At 40.5% G+C, this 19,109-nt stretch overlaps 1 protein-coding gene across 1 annotated transcript in view; it reads right to left on the bottom strand.

The window, feature by feature from the left end:
• The window catches only part of LOC109982366 (inactive N-acetylated-alpha-linked acidic dipeptidase-like protein 2), a 504,674-nt gene that overhangs the window by 455,133 nt on the left and 30,432 nt on the right, over window positions 1–19,109 (bottom strand). Inside the window, exon 2 of the mRNA XM_065956060.1 lies at window positions 1,365–1,399. Within this exon, the coding sequence (XP_065812132.1) occupies window positions 1,365–1,399 (35 nt within the window). The remainder of the gene's footprint in view (window positions 1–1,364; window positions 1,400–19,109) is intronic.

Here is a 19,109-nt window from a genome sequence, read left to right as displayed (position 1 = left end):
ACATTAAGTGTTTAAGTTTAAATGTGGGGCGGACACAAAGACAGAACACTTTCATAGTGCTGAGGAACAAGAAATAACCACAGATTTTGGGTTCATGACATACTGAACAAAAGGAAACAGTATGGTGAATACCATGATCTCTTTAGCGAGTTGCGTCTGACGAGCGTGTACACGCTAGTCATTCTTCTTCATGGGAGAGAAAGAGGTAAAGTAGTAAGGCCCGCCTCTTGACTGATATGATTGGCTGCCTGTGCCAACCGTAACATTGACGAGCGGTGCCACTCTGTGCCTTGCGCTGAAAAGTTGAGAATATTTAAACTTTAAAGCGTGTCTAAAAACCGCTAGAAAAACGTGACGTGCGGCACAAGAAAAGAGCGAGCAAGGCGTGCTATACCATATGAATATAAATAATGGTTTTGCTGGGGACACGCTTCTTTTTGTGTTCTTCGCCTTTTCAAAAATGTTCACCACTCAAACAAAGTCCTTTAAGCTACCATTTCAAGCAGATATTCCTTTAGCTTTTCTTTTACTTTTTATGAAGGGTGACAAATGGCTGTGAGAGGAAGCTTAATCGACAGCAACAAGGTCGTTTAGTTAAATGCAAAAAACAAGTGTACATTAGGTGTGCTGCCCATGGCAACACAGAGGAGTCAAAGTGCTGAAGCAGGACTTTTGAGTCTTAAGGAGGGCTAAAGGAGCTCTAGCCTCTATTGTACTGGAAACCTTTGTTCTGGCTCTTTGATGGGGATCTAAGAAGGCAAGTTCACTGGGTCTTTGAGTGTGTGTTCATGTGTGAGTGTGCATGTATATGACTGCAATATTAAGAGTATCTTGGCCTTAAGAAACGACCAGTGTGTTGAAGCCAGAGTCCTGTCACATACAGCTCTGTCATCAGTAACAGGAGTCCACTCAGGCATCCCTGCATACACACACACAGAGCTATCTTGTATCCCTAAACCACATTCCCATAATGTACCCCAACCGTTCATCTGAGGTGAATCAATAGCGCAGTTAACAGTGCAGGACTGAGTTCAGTGACAGCACTTGTACTCCCGGGGAGAGCAAGAGGACACAGGGACACATTCAGCACTGCAGCTAATCACCATTAAAGGCTTACAAGAGAGAAGTGGAGACGCAGGACGAGGAGAAGGAAATGGAGGATGGAAAAAGAAAGACAGGAGAAGAAAAAAGAAGAGACCAGAGAGGCCAACAATGGGAGAAAGTTACAAAAGGGCATCTGTTCCGGGGTTGGACGGCAGAAAAGAGCTGAGCGTACAGCATTGCAGAGAGCAGGCAGAAAAGAGGTTTCTGTGAAATCAACCTCTTCTTTCATGCAAGATGCAATAAATGAAAGAGTGACTTACTTTCTGTGAGGCTTCTGGTGACAAATCTTCCCCACCTGAAAGAAAAGACAACACCAAAATAAGAAGGTTTCTAGTGTTCTGACTGATCGTTGCACCAAGAACGACACATTAGACACAGAATCTGTCTTTATTTAACGTCAGAAAAAAGAGGGACTGCATTAACCCAGTTTTGTTTTCTCTTCATCATTCAATGAGATCCTTTTTTTTTCCGATCATAAACAAAACTTTTCCCATCCAAGAAACTGATAGTGAATGATGGATGACACTAATATTTATCATACTTTTCAAGAGGTCCATAAATTGCAAGTTGCTTATTAGCAAGCTAATTAGCAGTATGCTAGCTGCTAATTTGTCATTAATAAGCACCAATTAGGACCTTAGTCTACATGACCATAGTCTCTAGCTAATAAGTCATTAACTAAGAGTTTGTCCTCCTACTCACTGCTCATTGATATTAGGTTTGGATGTTGTTGAACATGAATTAGGATCTTAATATGCTTTGCTTAGCATGGCCCTTTTAATGTAAACGTGGCGGGCTATATGCTCTGTTGCTTTTTTACTTTTTGTCTTTTCCAGAGCAGACACGGAACAAAGAGGATGTGGGTAAAAAGCATGATTTGGGGCCGTTGGTGGCGCAGTGGTTAAAGTGTGTGCCTCCATGTATGGAGGCTGTAGTACTCCAAGTACTCCAAATCCGACCTGTGGCTCCTTTTCCACATGTCATTCCTTACTCTCTTTCTCCCTGATTTCCACCTCTATCCACTGTCCTGTCTCTCTAATAAAGGCACACAATGCCTAAAAATAAATCTTAAAAAAAAAGACATGATCCCTAGGAGGCAAAAATAAAGGGAAGATCATACATTTGAAAAAGAGCGCCAGAGACCTCGACAGCGCCTCCTGAAAAGTGCAACAATTTTTAATTTTTTTTTGAATATATTTGATGCTTTTGTTTCACACACTGGCAATTTTTTTTTGTCTTTGTTGAGCTGGGATTGACGTTCCAAGTCAAATTTTCTTTTCCCTATTGACTTTGAAATGAAGCAGTTTTTCGCAGTCACAGACATGTCTGACAGTGGAGTTTGGTTTGCATTACTCTACCTTGTAAAAAAGTAGCAAACATATCATTTAATAAGACAAGAGGCTGAAAACATGTTTTTGTTCCTAAGGGAAAAGCCTGACAGTAATTACATTTGTGTCAAACGGAAAATATTTTTTTAAATTACAGCGTTGATGTGATGACAAATGGGAATAATCTTTCTTTGAAAGAGGCTATACGCACATCACACATGTGGAGGGGAATACAAAAACAGCAGACAGAAGGTCATCTAAAGACGAGCTTGAGTCAAAATGTTGGGATTTATAAAAATAAAAATAAAGTTTTTGTTGCATGCAAACAATTGTGCCGGCATGATTTCTTCTTCTCTCAATCTTCTTTTGTGGAAATGTAATTCCATCTTGCACAAGGCCATTGAATCCATTATATAAGAAAATGTAGAATTCAGGTGGCAATCTGTACTCAAAGTTCTGATGTTCCAAGCAACCTAATTCTCTGACTATTAAACTGAAGCTCAAATCCATTAGTCTGCTCTTCTAATGGTAAGAAAACACTCAGAAAACACTGAAAGATTAAACATCATTCATTAATCACAGCCAATCACTGGTCAATACCATACTGTTTGTAGCTTAGCATGTTATCTGAAACAGTTCATCACATTCTTCAGTAAGGAAATTAAGGATTTACATTACTCTGCGGCAAGCACAACGCTACACCGTGGCTGGAGGGCGCTATAGCCTCAGCCTAAATCTGTCTAGCCCAGGTTAAGTCCCCTCACCTATTTTGATAGTTTTGTTTTCTTTTTAAAGCACCCCAAAATATTAGTCAAGCTCCCCAGCAGCACCAGGAGAAAAATAAATCCTGCCGCCGTCCCTCTTTGGGTAAACGATGTCACATTGCTTTGCTTGGTGTGCCTAACATTAGCAGTGCTAGCTGCGCTGCTCCTACAAGATGTAATCGGTCCACGGTGCTTATTTACACCAAGGCAGGAGAGCAGGAATAGTAAATGGAAAGTGGCTTGTATAACGCTTTTCTGGTCTTCTGACTACTCAAAGTGCTTTTATACCAGAGGTCACACCTACTTATTCACACACTGATGGCAGAGATTGCTAAAGTGTCATTTAGTATTCACTAGAGTTTGGCATGGTACTGAATAGTAGTCACTAGTTACAGTTGCTACTATAAAAAGTCACTGATTACTAACGGAGTTATACTGAATATACAGTATAAGAGTAGTTACTTGAAAGTAACTTAAACATTACATTTTCTTGCTTCAATACTTATATTAATGTTCACATGATTTATTGTTGCTGTGGCAGTTTGACTGCTTGTCTCCTGCCACATTTACCTGAAGAAGATCCTTTGGATCAGAATGTTAATAAAGTTGCTCTTTGGGAGCTGAACTACGGAAGAGGGCCACTGAAAAAAAAAAGTTTTGGTTCTGATTTTTTTTTTCTCAGAATTCTGAGATTAAAGTCAGAATTCTTAAGTGGCCCTTATCCTCTTCCATACTGAACAGTGTGTGTACCTCTGTCTTTGTTTTGAAGTAATACTCATTTTGTCCTGCTCCTGAATGCAATTTGCTTGGATGTGCGCGCACTAGTCTCTCTTTTTTTTTTTTTGTTCCAGTTTAGACATAACATTGACATTTTCCTAAGTATAACTGTGTAGTCATTCTTGTGATGACCAGAACGACAGCAACATTTAATTGTATAGTCAGCTAATGACGTTTATCTCTAGAAGATGGAGGAAAAAGATTATTGTTTGATCCATCAATTTCCACAAGACCACAACCCCAAACACAGACCAGTGACACATGCATGTTAAATCAAAAGTAGATACCATGCATACAGGAGTCTAGCCATGACTGAGAAGTCAATGCATACCAATGTTACCCAAACCTGCCCAAATACATCCATTAGGGTTAGCTGGCTGCCACCAGTAGGGGTGATCCCTGATTTGGTAAACGCTCCTGTGGTGTCTAAGAATGTGGTAGTACTGGTGGATTATTTGAGTGTAATATAAGGGCAAACATCTATAGTAGACATGTGATGATGATGAAAGGTATTAGACATTCATAAGAACACATTTCTGCTTCGTTATTTTATCCCGCTCTTCCTTTTCCACCTCCTCTCTCTCTCTATCACTCTCTTTCTCTCTCTTTCTGCCTTTGATTTATCAATTAATGTCAAAGTTTACCTCTGTGACAACAGATCTTACAATATTACAATGGGGCTGAATATTCAAACAGACAGTGCTTGATCGGTCACTAATGATAAAACACTTTGACTGGTGCTACATTAGGAGTGTTATCAGAGAGCACCGAGAGGAATGTGAATGCTGAAACAGCGTTGATTTAATTCCAGCTGCTCAGCCTCAGTGGGAGACAGCTGTGCTTTGAAATTCAATGTGCGGAAAAAGCTGTCCTGGAATAACAGCAGCTATTGTGTTGAATTTGAACGGGAAAAAATATTTGTATGATGTGGACGGATCACATTGCTCTTTGAGCTGCCTGCCATTAATTTGATCCGACAGCCACCATGATCCCCTAGCACAGCATTTAATCTGTAATGACAAAAATATTACAAACAGCTCTTTCTAATGTAGGCAATCTTTCTCAATGCAGCGCATAAGCCTTTGCACCTCATCGCCTATGGACTTGCTGGGATATGAAACAGATAAAAAAATGCATGGATAAGATTACACAACATTATAGCAAATGATTTGACAAGAAATATAGAACCAACAGCCTGCAACACGTAAATCTGTGTAAATAATGAGACAAAGTGGTTTCCCATTTCCACAGATTTTCAAACTTCTATACATTTAATCTATCGCTTTTTGCTTAAGAAGCGAAAATAACTATTTTTTGGACGACTTCCACTGGCAAAATGTTCTCCCATAACCAGGAAGGCAATACAAGAACAAGAAGGAGATTTACTTTATTAATCACGTGAGGGGAATTTCTGTTTTACCCTCTGTTGTTGAACATGTTACACCCACATAGGTTCACACGCACAAACAGGATCCTATAAACATGAATTAATGTCGGAGTGAGCACAGTGAGTGCCGGTGGGGGTTCAGTGCTTTGCTCAAGGGTACCTCAGCATTGCTCAGGACGTGAGCTGGCACCTCTCCAGCAACCAGACCAATTCCCAGACTTGAAATGACGCCCCTCCGGTTACCAACCCAAGTCCCTACAGACTGAGCCACTGTGGTGTTGTCTGAGCCGTCTTCACATCATGTCAATTTATGTTGAGTGTGAAGCTACGAGATAACAAAAGTGTGATAACATTAGCGTGCCAACACGTCAATTCAGGCCACAGGGGATTGCAGCTTGGTGCGTTCTTATCCTATTCTTTAAATTCTAATTGATTACTCCTTCGTGCGAATGCGAGTGGAGGGGGGTTTGAGGTGTGCCGCTGGAGGAGAGCGATAAAGGTGCGATCAAACAGCAGTTTGTTTTGGTTTAATGCTGGTGCTCAAGTGCGACATCTACTGGATCAACAAGTGGCACATTCTTCCTTTAACATCCCGGTCATGTTGGTGTAGTTGGTGCCTTTTGGAGATGATGCACATAATAATATGACATGGTGTGTGGTTTCATTTACTTGAATTGATTATTTTCATTCACTAAAAAAACTTGTCCCTTGCATGACCAAAAGAGGTGTGGGTGTGCAAGCTGTGAGTCCACTACCTTGTTCAATCTTAGCATCTCTTTTTCAACATCCGCTGCTGAAGAGAAGAGGCTAACAGACATGGTGGAAGCAAGAGAAGACTGCAGTGGCAAAACCATGGTTTAGTTTCAAAGAAGCAAAGTGACCATGTAAGGAACAAGACAAAAACAAATAGCACAACCAGCATTATGCAAGACGTAAAATGGTGCTACGTTAAGAAGCCTGAGATTCAAAAGACGACGGTGGGAAGCAGAGAGCTGATTGCAAGAGCTATAGAGAGTTCATAGGTGATTAAAGGATATGTGGCTGGTTATTTCCATGTTGGTCAGTTTTAATGACACAACATGAATGAGAACTTCGATTATGTGGCATAAAGTCAGTTGATTAGTAAATTCAGTGTCTTGATGCCCGAAACAAAGACTGCATCACCGTTTATTTAAGTGATTATTTGTGTTATGCACGTTTTGTTACTGTGCTACTGTGATTTGTTACTGTGATTAGGGATGTTAAAATCCCCCAAAATATTTTTCTCACACATAATCACGCACCCAAAAGCAAAAATCATACCCCTAGAGTATTTAGATATGTCATATTGTTTCTGCTTAACAACAATTTTTTATTTTGCACAGGAGAGGTAAACCTCATTCAAACTTCTAAACCTAAATTTGGGACTAAATCCAATTTTTTGGGTGAGAATCCGCCCCCCAGTAACATCCGCACCTTTAATGTTCACATACAATCTAAATTTCAGACTGAAGCATGTTTGAGCTGAATTTTCCTCCGCCCAATCTTCTCCTGACGAGGAGCATCTTATTTTGATTTATATATGTTTTTATATGTGTAGGCTTTAAAAAGAAAATTCCAGGTAATTTCAGAAAATGTCTTTGAATATGGAAGTGACAGTGAAAGAGGAAGAAGAATAGTTTGTAGGTACTTAAGGGAGAAAAGCTCATGACACATCACAACCTTTTAACTTCAACAACCCGCGATGATAGATCAATAAGCTCTGGAGTAAGGTTAAACCCACTGAGTCAGACTTTTTGGAGTCCTACTGACAATCAGAACAAAGACATGATGTTATGAATAAATTCAGTATCTATGAGATGAGTCATTACTCTGTGCTTTAGATATGACTCACACTGACTCCATGCTGAAAGGTAGGAAGTTATGATTAAAACTGTCCCCACAATCTCTCTGCCGTTTCTTTGTCATCTTCAGTTTATGAAATAAACTAGACTAAATTATTTGGGTGCCCAGTCCTAACTTCTGATGCATACACATAATGAAAAAAGGGTTTCTAAAGGACAATGATCAGATGCAGAAGCTCTAATACCTCTCCTAACCTCTCTGCCAACTGTCTGTGTATCTCAACAACTGAAAACCCAATGGTGTCTGTGGGTTAATATCTAATATTTTTAGGGGTTAAAATTTTAACATGGTAGGTGCCAACATATTCTCCCACTTTTACTGTCTGCCATTATGTATCTTAATGGGGTACATAGGTTTTTCCAAGGTCATTTGAGTGATGTTTTCTTCCCTGTGTACGACCACTATTATATAACATTTGATTTTTTGTTTGACTTTTTGAGTAAGATTTCAACTTGTTATCTACAGGACATGCGGAAATGCTGTAACCACTATGCTGACATATTGTGCTGCCACCCGTAAGATCGCACAGAGTTGTGCGCAAAGTACAAAAGCATATAAACACTGTAGCTTATCAATAATATTACCAAATAAAAAAGACAAAGACTAACAGACCTTTTTTTGTTTATCTGAGCCAAGGTGGAACAGGTGAGCTGGTTGTGGTTTCTTTGAATAAGCATCACACACAAAAAACACTCATGGTAATCTCACATCTCAAGGAACTGAAGAACAAAAGGAAACTTCAGAAATCCACATTCCCATGCCAAATTCTGGCCGGCTTCCACAGAGGATCGACAGATGAAGGCGTCACTGCTGGAGATGTTACAAATTGGCAAATGTGATGTCAATAGCTCAGAAAAGTTGCAGATGGAAAGAACCTTCGAAGTAAGCTTCTACCATGTGTCAGCAGTATTGTTGAGGTGGCTGAAGGAAGTACCTAAAGATAATTAAATATGACCCCAAAGCCAGCAACCCTGCTGCTTTCTGGTGAAGGATACAAATGTAGTCAATACTGTACCGCCATGCTACAAAGCTACATCATCAGCTGTTATAGTCCTCAAGTTATCCAACAAAAATGGAGCACTGCGTTAGTTCAGGCGGAATACGGTAGTCCTGCTTGCAAGCGGCCATCAGCTGATCTGAGAACCACCCCAATGCCAACCAATCATTATCACACTCTGACAACAAGGCGGTCTATTTAAACCATTCTGCCTCTCACTCCTCCTGCATCACATCCACTCTGCTCCTAGACACTGCTGTGAAATTCTCCCTCCACCACCCCAACGTCCACCAGCTTTCAGTCAGCACGTTTTATACTCTAGGATGAATTGTTTGCTTGTTATGTCTGCAAGATGTCAGTATCCTTACATTCACATTCAAGGTTCAGCTCTGCATGTCCCCATGGGGGGAATTAAAGGTTTGCGTTCTCAGAAAGATCTGTGACATGCTGCACTGATACTCCTGAGAGCTTAGAGCAGAACCAATACTGCCAAACACAACTGAACAAACCACAAGTGCTATAAATGGTTAAATCTATGACGAGAGTGTTCCTGACTAAAATCAAGTATTTCTTGTTTTTATTCATTGTGAAAATGCTGCCTGATGACATTGAGACACGGAGCAATATAAAAGTGTATTTTTAGTCTGGCAACTTAACAAGAACAAGTCACTCACATCCACACCTTTTATCTCTGTTATATATATCTATATCGGCAGCTGATGGTTGTCCCACAATGCCTCAATAGTCTTCCATCTAAAGGCTAAAGTGACAATTCACTATTAGTTACTAATAGTAATTAGTTACTAGTTACTACCTTACCGAGTCAGTCACTTCATCCCTTGCTGGGGTTTCAATAAGCAAAGCTTTAAAGCAATTGGTTAAACTATTATTACCTCTTCTATTCACCCAATCAGGGCCTTGACTGACAGGGATGACTCCTGTCAGCCTCCTTAACCAAGCACCCAGCTCAGTTAATCATGCTGTTACACAAACACATGCCTACAAATATGCATGGAATCACCTAACAATCAGCGCATCATGATGACGGTAATTTGCGTTGGCTGTCAGACAGGTCTTGGTCGGAGGCGTCAGTGGCTTGTCATGGTGATCTCAGCGCTATGAAACATGGCACTGTGTGCAGCCTCTCAGCACTCGGCCTGGATATTACTGAGCTTGTTGCCTTTCCAATTAACACAATGATTTCACATGGCTGACAGGGTCTACAAAAAATTAACAACTAACAGGGGAAACACAAGAAGTTGGCTCATATGCTGATGAACACATTCCATTTTCTCAGCGTGTCCCTGTGATCTCATGATAGCACTGGTTAGCTACTGAACGACCAAATCCCTTTACTAGCAATTTCAGATGTATTTTCTAAATATGGCAGCTGAATTCAGTCAAGACCCACTTACTGTTAGTAATTAATACCTTTATATCAAATACTTCACCTTCCTTTATCTTTAACACACGGTCACTGTTACCTGGATACCTAATGCCATTAGTGGTATTTGGTCCTGCATTAACAAATAAATAAAAATCAATTCTCACACTTGTTTACACTACATTTAACAATGGCTCCATTCAGCGTAGTTCTTAGAGCAGACGTAGCATTGCTAAGACAAACAAGCTGAGAGGAAATTATACCTTCAACATTAAGCAAAACCTGCTCATTCTTGGTATGTAATGTTAAAATGTCCACTGTGAGATGGATTCATTGTATATGTCTACAAATATTTATTTCACATTTTCTAAATCCAGCTGATTTTACTATTTAAACCTAAAAAGCAGCAATGAGGAACAAAGAAATCATTGATAATTAATGGAGATATGCATTTAGTTTGCAGTGTTTGCCATAATACTGACATTTTCTGGTGACCATTTAGTAATTGGAAAATGTAATGGTGATTGTCGAAAACTAGCATGAACTCCAACATTTTTCAGAGCTGTGTGTGGTGTAATGACATTTCTCGTTACAGATAGAAGGAGATAGAGGAAGCACTGTTTCCACTGTTAGGCCAGGCATACACTGTACGATTGAATAAATGTTGTGGTGGAAGGTCAAAGAGCACTTTGTGAGGGAGTTACTTAGGACGCAAAACCAAAGCTCACAATTTATGGGCCTGATGTTCACTCCCATTGTCAAGCAAGGTCCTTCATCTTTAGCACACTGCCACGTCTCACATCCCATTCCCTTTTCAACTCTCAACTCCAGGTTGCAGCCAACAGGTAACATTACTGATCATTTGTTATAATGATTAGCACGCCAATCTTTTGTTTATCATCAGAGTTCACAATCTCATTGGCTTAGTTTCGCTAGCATACTGTTATTTTCAGTACAGCTCAGTTGAGTGCTTCAGCTTGGCTACAAGCTGGAAAACGATTTCCCATTGCAAAGTTATGGTTAATATCTGTTCTTTTTTACTTGACCATTGAACAACATTTCCATCACAACAGAACATCATAGGATGGGAATGACTTTTTCAGGTATTAGTCTGAGCCCCAGGCATTTCGCTGGTAAATAATCTTGGTAAAAAATTGAATCGCCTTCAAGGTGTCTATTATCAGGATTGTATAGACTCCTTCAATAACCATCCAGACAGCATGTTGTCCATACATTCCTTGTAATTGAAATCTCAACAGAAAGGGCATAAAGTCAATGGTCAGTAATATCGCATCACAAAGAAAGACCATATTGCTGAGCTGGCATACGATAGAGTTGCTAATTTTGCTTTGCCATTGTGTCTCAGCTCTGGCTTTCTACTCAAACAGAGGTCTTAGTCACTGCTCATTAAGACACCATTAAGTGCGGCTGTGGCTCAGTTGGTAGAGTTGGTCGTCTCTCAACTGGAATGTGGGGGGGTTCAATCCCCAGCTCCTGCAGCAACATTTACGACGTGTCCTTGGGCAAGGCACTTAACCCCAAATTGCTCCCTCTACTTTGTCAGTGGCTTATGAATGTGTATGAATGGATTAGTTACTTCTGATGGTCACTTTATATAGCAGTCTCTACCATCATTGTGTGAAGGTGTGAACTGTGGTGTGAAAGCACTTTGAGTAGTCAGAGTATTTTTCCATTCTCTTAAATTATAAATATAAATAACAATGTCATGTTTGTTTCATCATTTTTGACAAATCACTTGAAATGATAAGGATTGACTGAGTGAACTTGTTAAATGGCTGCTTTCAATTAATAAGGTAGACTTCAGTTTGGGTCTTGTCCTCAAGCTTTAAAACTTGGATAGGATTGAAAAGAATCTGGACAAATGCAATGATTCATTGATGGGTAATCACTGCCTGGGTGCTGTATCATCATTTAAATGAAGGATAGAGTAATATTGCTTTGATTTGCCATGGTTTTCATCTCATAGCTAATGCTAATCTGTGTTTCTTATTTTCCTTCTCCATTTTTCAATTCATGCCTATGTGTGAAGCCTGCTGTTGTTTTTTTTCCTCGACGCTGCCATAGAGCTCATTATCATTCCATGATCCAATTTCTTGACCAACAATAAGCCACATTGAACATGACATTGAGCACCATGTAAAAGGAATTTGCATCAAACTGGATATAGGTCCACATAAGGGTGCTGTTGACAGTGCTGTCACACTTTTCCTCCTTCACACAGCAGCCCACACTTATCTCTCTAAATGCCAAAAAGGATTGTACATCGAAGTAACAACGAGATGGCATGTGACACAATGAATATTGCTCAGGAAATTAGATTTCTGTTATGTAGAAACTAGGTACTCTAACTGGGGAAAAAATGCATAAAAATGCTATAATTTATCTGTTGGGCACCAGTGGTCGCCTCCTGATGAGCGTGCTGTGTTTGAAAGCTTCTGCTGCATCTTTAATAATGCAAGACCTGGACAGCCAGTGTCATTGATCTGGCTGAATGTGCATGTGTCTCTAGCTGTGTTTGTTCAAGAGAGCGTGTATTTACAACACGAGTGTTGTGTACTCATACAGAGTTCTGCAGTATGTATATGTATATGTGTGTGTGTGTGTGTGTGTGTGTGTGTGTGTGTGTGTGTGTGTACTTGGGGGCTTGTCTGTATGTCAGCTGGAACGAGGGAATAGCTGCTGCCTGTGGCACCACTGTGGTCACCACGGTAACCCCTGTTTCATGGCTGCTAGATACCCCAAGGAGGCGCTGAGGAAGCCTGGCATTATGGGATTTAGAGTAAAGTTACATCTGATCATATCCAATACGTCTCCCAGCATGTACATTTAAAAACCGTTGTTTTGGGTTCCTAACGCCATTAGTGGTATTTGGTCCTGAAGTAACAAATATATGTGTATGATGTTCGGTCCCATTGTCAAGCTAGGCCAGAGTGCTCACACTGTACATGGGACATTGCGACAGAGCATTGACAATTGTCAATAAAGTTTCCTTTAAAAACTGAAACGGATGAAAGTTAAAGTCAGAATTACAGTATGTGTATTTCAGTTGTTTCATAGGTTCGGCTCAAATGTCAAAACACTGTCAAAAACACCTTCACTCTTTAGCAAGCGCACACTGAGCATTATCAACAAATACAAGCTAGCAAGCAAGACCCAAACAAAAAGACTATTTCCTAGAAGCTGGAGTACCACAGCTATCCACTGACAATGTTTATTTTATCATATTTGTAATAAAAGAGGGACAATATTATCAGAATCAAAATTGTACTAATCCCAAGGGGAAATTCAGTGATTAAAGAGGTATGCTAGCTGTTGCCATGGCGCTCCCACATTGCTGTATGTAATTTTGCAACACGCCAGAGTTGAGACAAAAGCTCTAAAGTTTGGGTTCAACTTTTGGCTATGCCTTCACTCTGAGCGGGTTTGCAGTCATCCGACAAAAATTTCAAACATGCCAGAAATTCATATGACTGCAAGGTAGCAGCTGATTGGGCCGTGATTGGCCGAGTGCCCCCCCCCCCCCCCCCACTGTACACTACATGGCAAACGATTGACCTTCAACTTCAAAATCACTTCCTCAAGACAAGGTATCCCACGCCCTGAGCTTGTTTTATCTTGGAAAAATGTTTCATAGGTAATGTTACTATGATTTATTCTACTTTGGTTGCCCTCTATCCATAGTGTTACCCATGAAACTACTGTCAGAGAGACCCTTAAGTGGTTTTTAGTGACAGAATGAGACAGGGTGAAGGGACGATGAGTTGGATGGAAGGGAGAATAGAGGGGAGCAAGGCTGTTTCTTCTCTTTCTGATTGGTGAAGGTCATTAAATCACTCGCACACTCACAAAAGCTATACCACACATGACATTGCATAGCACTGTGAACAATAAAGTCATGTTGAAGGATTGAAACAAAGTGGGAAATAGCCAGCAGTCCCAGAGCACATCAAAGAAAATGTACTGTGCTGCACACACATCCCTTGGTACCCGAATTCTTCAGACTACGCTGGAAACACAGGTACGCTGTGATATTTTCAAAAGAGAATGGATTCAAACAATGCCCGTTGTACTGTATGTGTCCACAGGGTATTGTCTGCCAGACAAAATGACAAATATTAATTTTCATCAAACAGTTCGCCCTCTATTGCTCACTCTCTCTCCCGGCCTGTGTACGCCTCTGTTTCTCCTGGCCTTTCCTCAGCTCTGGGCCCCTGGGATACAATGGGCTGCTATTTGAAGCCGAGGACCTAGTTTCTCTGCCACCACGGGCCCTGTCTCAGATGCGCAGTTTATAAAAGAAGAGAATGAGATGGTGTGAGAATGAGGCGGAGATGGAGGAGAGTTTGGAGAGCAAATTTAAATTGTGAGGAGAACAGTTTTGGGAAATGTCTCCCTGGAACATTTCACGTCAAATTTGCAGAAATCAGGGCACTAGAAAGAGAGAAGGCAACAGAGGTGACTTCAGTGATGAGTTGCTGACCTGTTTCAGGTGTCTGCAAGCCTTCTTTCCTAATGCATTCTGGGACACGACTTCAGACCAGTGTCACCCTGAAAGGCAGTGAGAGAATAGAAGGATGTATGAATGAATGACCCTTAAATCTTGACTTATTACGGACTTTGCGGTTGTGTTGCTTCATAACCCTGCCTCCATAATGTACAGATGGTGTGAAAACTCACAAGCCATTTTTGGCATCTTGTCCACAGTGATGAGCTGGAGTATAACAAAAATGGAAGTTTAAATTGACATCAGGCCAAAAATCCCCCAAACTTGAAATTGTCTAAATTAAATTTCAGTATTATTTCCTTATTAAACTGATTTTAGCTTTTTTTAGCTTTTTTGTGTCTATATAAAATGTTACTGTGAGATATGTCTTTCAGGGATATGGAGATGATGGAACAAGAAGTGCATGGGATATTTGAATGCATTTTTAATAGTGTGTGTGCTGTGGCCTTTCTGTTACCCCAGACTTTCATCGCTTGTGGCTGCATTGCGTGACAATGCCTCAGTTGCAGTTCCTTTGGAGTATATGCATCGGCTCTATTCACGTTTTGAATTCATGAACCCATTCAAACTTAGTCACGTTGTGTCTTGGTGGTTCGGATAGCTATCTAAGCTTGAAAAGGCTAGGTGAAAATGCACCAGAAAAGCATTTAAGACGGACCAATTATACAAACTGTGCTGCATATGAGCCGGAAGTGATAAAAGATGAATATGTTTCTGTCCTCACAGGACTCATAAGTAATGTTTACACCTCCCAAATGTAACTGTACATCAGTAAGTGAGCTCTGGAAGAATCTCCCCCAGGGCCTGTCTTGCCTGCAACCAGTAATAACCAAAGCTGAAATCACACAGAAATGACAGGAAACTATTTTTAGTTTTCTTGGAAATGGATGTGAAGAAAATTGTCAATGGCTCATCACTTCAGGCATTTTTCCAAAATCAAAGACAGCTGCAGTTGATAAGCCCCTTCTTAAAAAAAAGACAACCCTGACCCTTCAATATTAAAGGCAGGGTTGGTAATTTTCTAAAACTAGCACGATTTTTAAAGTAGCATTCCCTCAGTCCTCCGTCTACACCCACCCCCTCCTCTCTGCCCCCTCAAAAGCCAAAATGTCCAACCCTGCCTTTAGATCAGAAGAGATCAATCCTGAATCTATCATATACTGGAAAAAATACATTCTTTGACACATTTTTTTGTTCCAATGGCCTTTTTAATCTGGGCTCGGGACATTTTCACAGCAACAAGACTGCACATCTGTCGCCATAGTAATATAGGTAACATATGATTTGGTGCAGTGGCTGCACAGTGGTTAGCACTGTTTCCTCACAGCGAGAAGGTTCCTGGTTCAAATCCCCCGTCAGACAGGGCCATTAATTTCATGTTCTCCCTGTGCATGCGTAGGTTCTCTCAGGGTTCTCTGGCTTCCTCCCACAGCCTAAAGACATGCTTATTAGGTTAATTAGTGACTCTAAATTGCCCGTAAGTGTGAATGTGAGTGTGCCTGGTTGTCTCTCTCTGTATGTCAGAACTGTGATTGATTCTCGACCAGTCCATGGTGTACCCCCCTCTCGCCCAATCACAGCTGGGATCTGCACCCAGCTCTTCGCGACCCCAAACAGGAAAAGCGGTATGTATAGATAATGGATGATTGATGAATGCTACATGATGTTAAACCAATTACAATTATATAAGATGAAAGCATATAGGGAAGTTTAATGTTATAATCTCATTAAGTTCATGTAAATTAAATGTACTAAAGTAAACAATGGCTCAGTATTAAATATAATTATAAAACAAATAGTATAAACCAGTATTGGTTTGATTGTGGAGGTCTAGATCAGATCAGAATCCTTATTTATTACCTCTCATTCTTACAGTGTCTGGTGGAAATGTTTTTTAAGGGCGAGTTAAAAGGGTAGCCATCCTTCCACCTCTCCAATCACAGCCTTTAAATATTAAGAGTGGTTCAGTTAGCTCCCTACTTATTATAAAGTCTCTTTATTTTGTTGTTTTTGATGTGTCGGTTGTTACAGTTCTCTGACACCGGCAGGTTCTATCTGTGATCAGACTACAGCTGATAAAAGCCTCTCAATAATCAAACTTGCCATTCATGAAGATCATATGAAAATGATAGTGTGGTCAAGTATTAAAGTTAAAAAGATGCATGTTCGGTAAAGATATTATGAGGACATATACAGTAATATATAAACATGTGACATATTGTAATGAGGAGCATATGAGAACATGTGAGATCTGATGCCGAGTTCATTGAGGGCAGGGTGACCCTTGTCCGAACTTCACTTAACTTTTTTTTTCGAAATGAGGGCTTTTTGGCAATAAAGTCATTAAGTTTGATTCATCCTCTTGCTGTATAACCAATGGGGTAATCAGGTTATCAGAAGCGGGGGGGGGGAAACCTAACCATTGGATGATCAATGTGAGAGACAGATAACATGATCATGTTAATACAGGAAGTTGAGATTTGGTTGGGGACGAGTGTTAATAAGAGCCACCAGAGGGAGGGGAAATCACAATGATATGCAAGTGTGTTTAAGATCATGTATTTGTGTGTTATTCAGTTCTGGATTCTGCGGACCTCAGGCTGGATTTCAACCGGGGCCGCCCGCTTGGAGGACTATAGCCTCCTTACATGGGGCGTGCTACCGGAGCCCCCATAATGTTTTATTATTTCTTTAGGTATTCAATCAATATCCTCGCAACGGAGAAGGCCATCCCCATGAAATAAATTATATAGGGTTAGTTAGACGGTCGAGCTAGAGAAATTGTTAGAACTAAAATGTTAAACTGCAGAAGTTCTTCTTCTTTAAGCATATTTGGCGGGTACCATTACTCCTATGGTTGGCAGAGCTGAGAATGAAACACTCTTTTTCAGCCTGGTCATCTGGTTCCTGTGGATAACTTGGAGGTTATCAACTTTGAATTCAGACATTGGAAGTTTTACTTATTGCAAGCTGGTTATAACTTCCTTTTAATAGTGTGGTGGTTTTAGAATGACAGAAGATGGATGAGACTCGGGATATTGATTCGTCGGATTATCAGGCCAATTATGTGCTACAACTAATAATGAAATCCTCTGTTTTATCTGAACCTTGGCAAATACGGTACGTGGAGATTTTAATCCAGAGTTATCATCATGAGCCTTGGCCGTGCTGTTCAAGGAACTGCAAAAAAAAAAGGTCAAGCATAATCAGAAAATCATTGAAGCTCTGCTGAGATTTCTAATGATAAGAAACAGCAGCTAATATTGTAAAACCATTTATCACCTTGTCATTTTCAATAAGTTTTCTCATTCTTCTTTGGCCCTCACAAAGCAGTTTGGAATTAGTCCCCATTCATGACCTAACAGAGGATTTGCACGAGTAAGAGCTCACGATCGGTGCTCCCTTAAATCTCTGTGATTGCTCAGCACTGTGATTGTGTCACTGTGATGCAGTCCAGGCGCTTTCTAAATGGATGAGCTGATGAAAAACAAGCCGCTTTCCATCCGGTGACATTCAAAATTTGCCACACACAGAAGAGTGTCATTATTTTTAAAAAAAGGAGGATAAAAACAGCTTGAATGTCATTAACTTGTGAAAAAGTCGGGAGATGTGAGGGTGGACGTTGGCTGCAGGGATGATACGCATGAGAGAGGAAGAGAAGAGAGCCTTATTAAGAGATGAAGACACATTTTTCCTCAAATAGCACCCGGGTCCTTCACTTATCTCAACTGCACAATGTATACTGGCCATAAATCGTAACAGGTTTGTAATGAAAGGTAAGGTAAGCATACCTTGTCATAGAGGTGCTAAGCCTTATTTTAAAATCATGATAAAGATTTTAAAGTGACTCCATGACACTACTAATGAAAACGACACACTTCTTAAATCTGCTTGAATAAAAGAAAAAGCACTCCAGGTTTTCAGTGGACAGAATCCACTCCTATCTTACAGAGTCTAAATTATAAAACATAACATTAACAAATATAACATTTGTAAAGCAGTGGTTCTCAACTTGTCTAGCCTCAGGACCCAACACCAATTCCTCCCTAAAAAATTGCGACCCAAATTCCGATATTATTCAACCAAGCAGATTGATTTAATTCAAAATGATGCAGTTTTTGCAGTTTGCAGCTTTCGTCCACTGTTCTGTACCTCAGACGGTGCAAAACATCTGACACAAGCAAGAAACTGAACAAAATGAAGACTTTTTTTAAAAAGCGCTTGACAGACTGTTTAAGACCATATTTTCCACGCACACGCTCGTGACCCACTGAAAACAGCTCCGCGACACACTTTTGGGTCCCAACCCAGCTGTTGAGAACCACTGTTCTAAAGAATTCCGTTACTTCCCTGTCAGCATTTTTGAGTGAGAAAAACGATGTCCGATTGTTGAATGAATTGTTATTCCAAGATAAGGAGACAAATAGTTTGATGATGCAGTGAAAAATCAAATGAGAATGGATCAGTGAGCGCAAAAACAACAACAACAGAACTTTTGACTGTCAGTATGACGAGCATGCTTGTGACAAGTAAACAGTCATTAATATGTATTACCCTTTTTTATTTCTTTTAAGAAGAAGAGCTTTGACATTAGCTTCAAACTAATGCAAAGCCCCCCATGCTACTCCTCTTCCTCATCTTGCTCTTCCACTTTAACTGTTTTGTGTCATTATGCACATACACACACATGGAGTTGTGCTACAGGCACATATACACAAGACAGTGTTGTCAGTCTCTGGTGCATCAAAACCAATATCAGCTCCTTCCAAATGAATTACCAGCGCTGGCCCCAGCCTGCCTCTGTAATAAGTCTCTTAGGGAGCAAAAGTGATGGGCTATACCATGTCGTCTCCCTCCCTCCACACAGCCTGACAGCTATTTCCCCATTAGCCGTGGTCTTTCAACTCCTAACACCCCTCTCCACCACCACCACCGCTGCCAGCCTGTCGCCTTCATGCA

The sequence above is a fragment of the Labrus bergylta genome, chromosome 6 (assembly GCF_963930695.1).
Source record: "Labrus bergylta chromosome 6, fLabBer1.1, whole genome shotgun sequence".
NCBI classification, from domain to species: Eukaryota; Metazoa; Chordata; class Actinopteri; order Labriformes; family Labridae; genus Labrus; species Labrus bergylta.
This window is presented reverse-complemented; position numbering and strand designations above follow the sequence as displayed.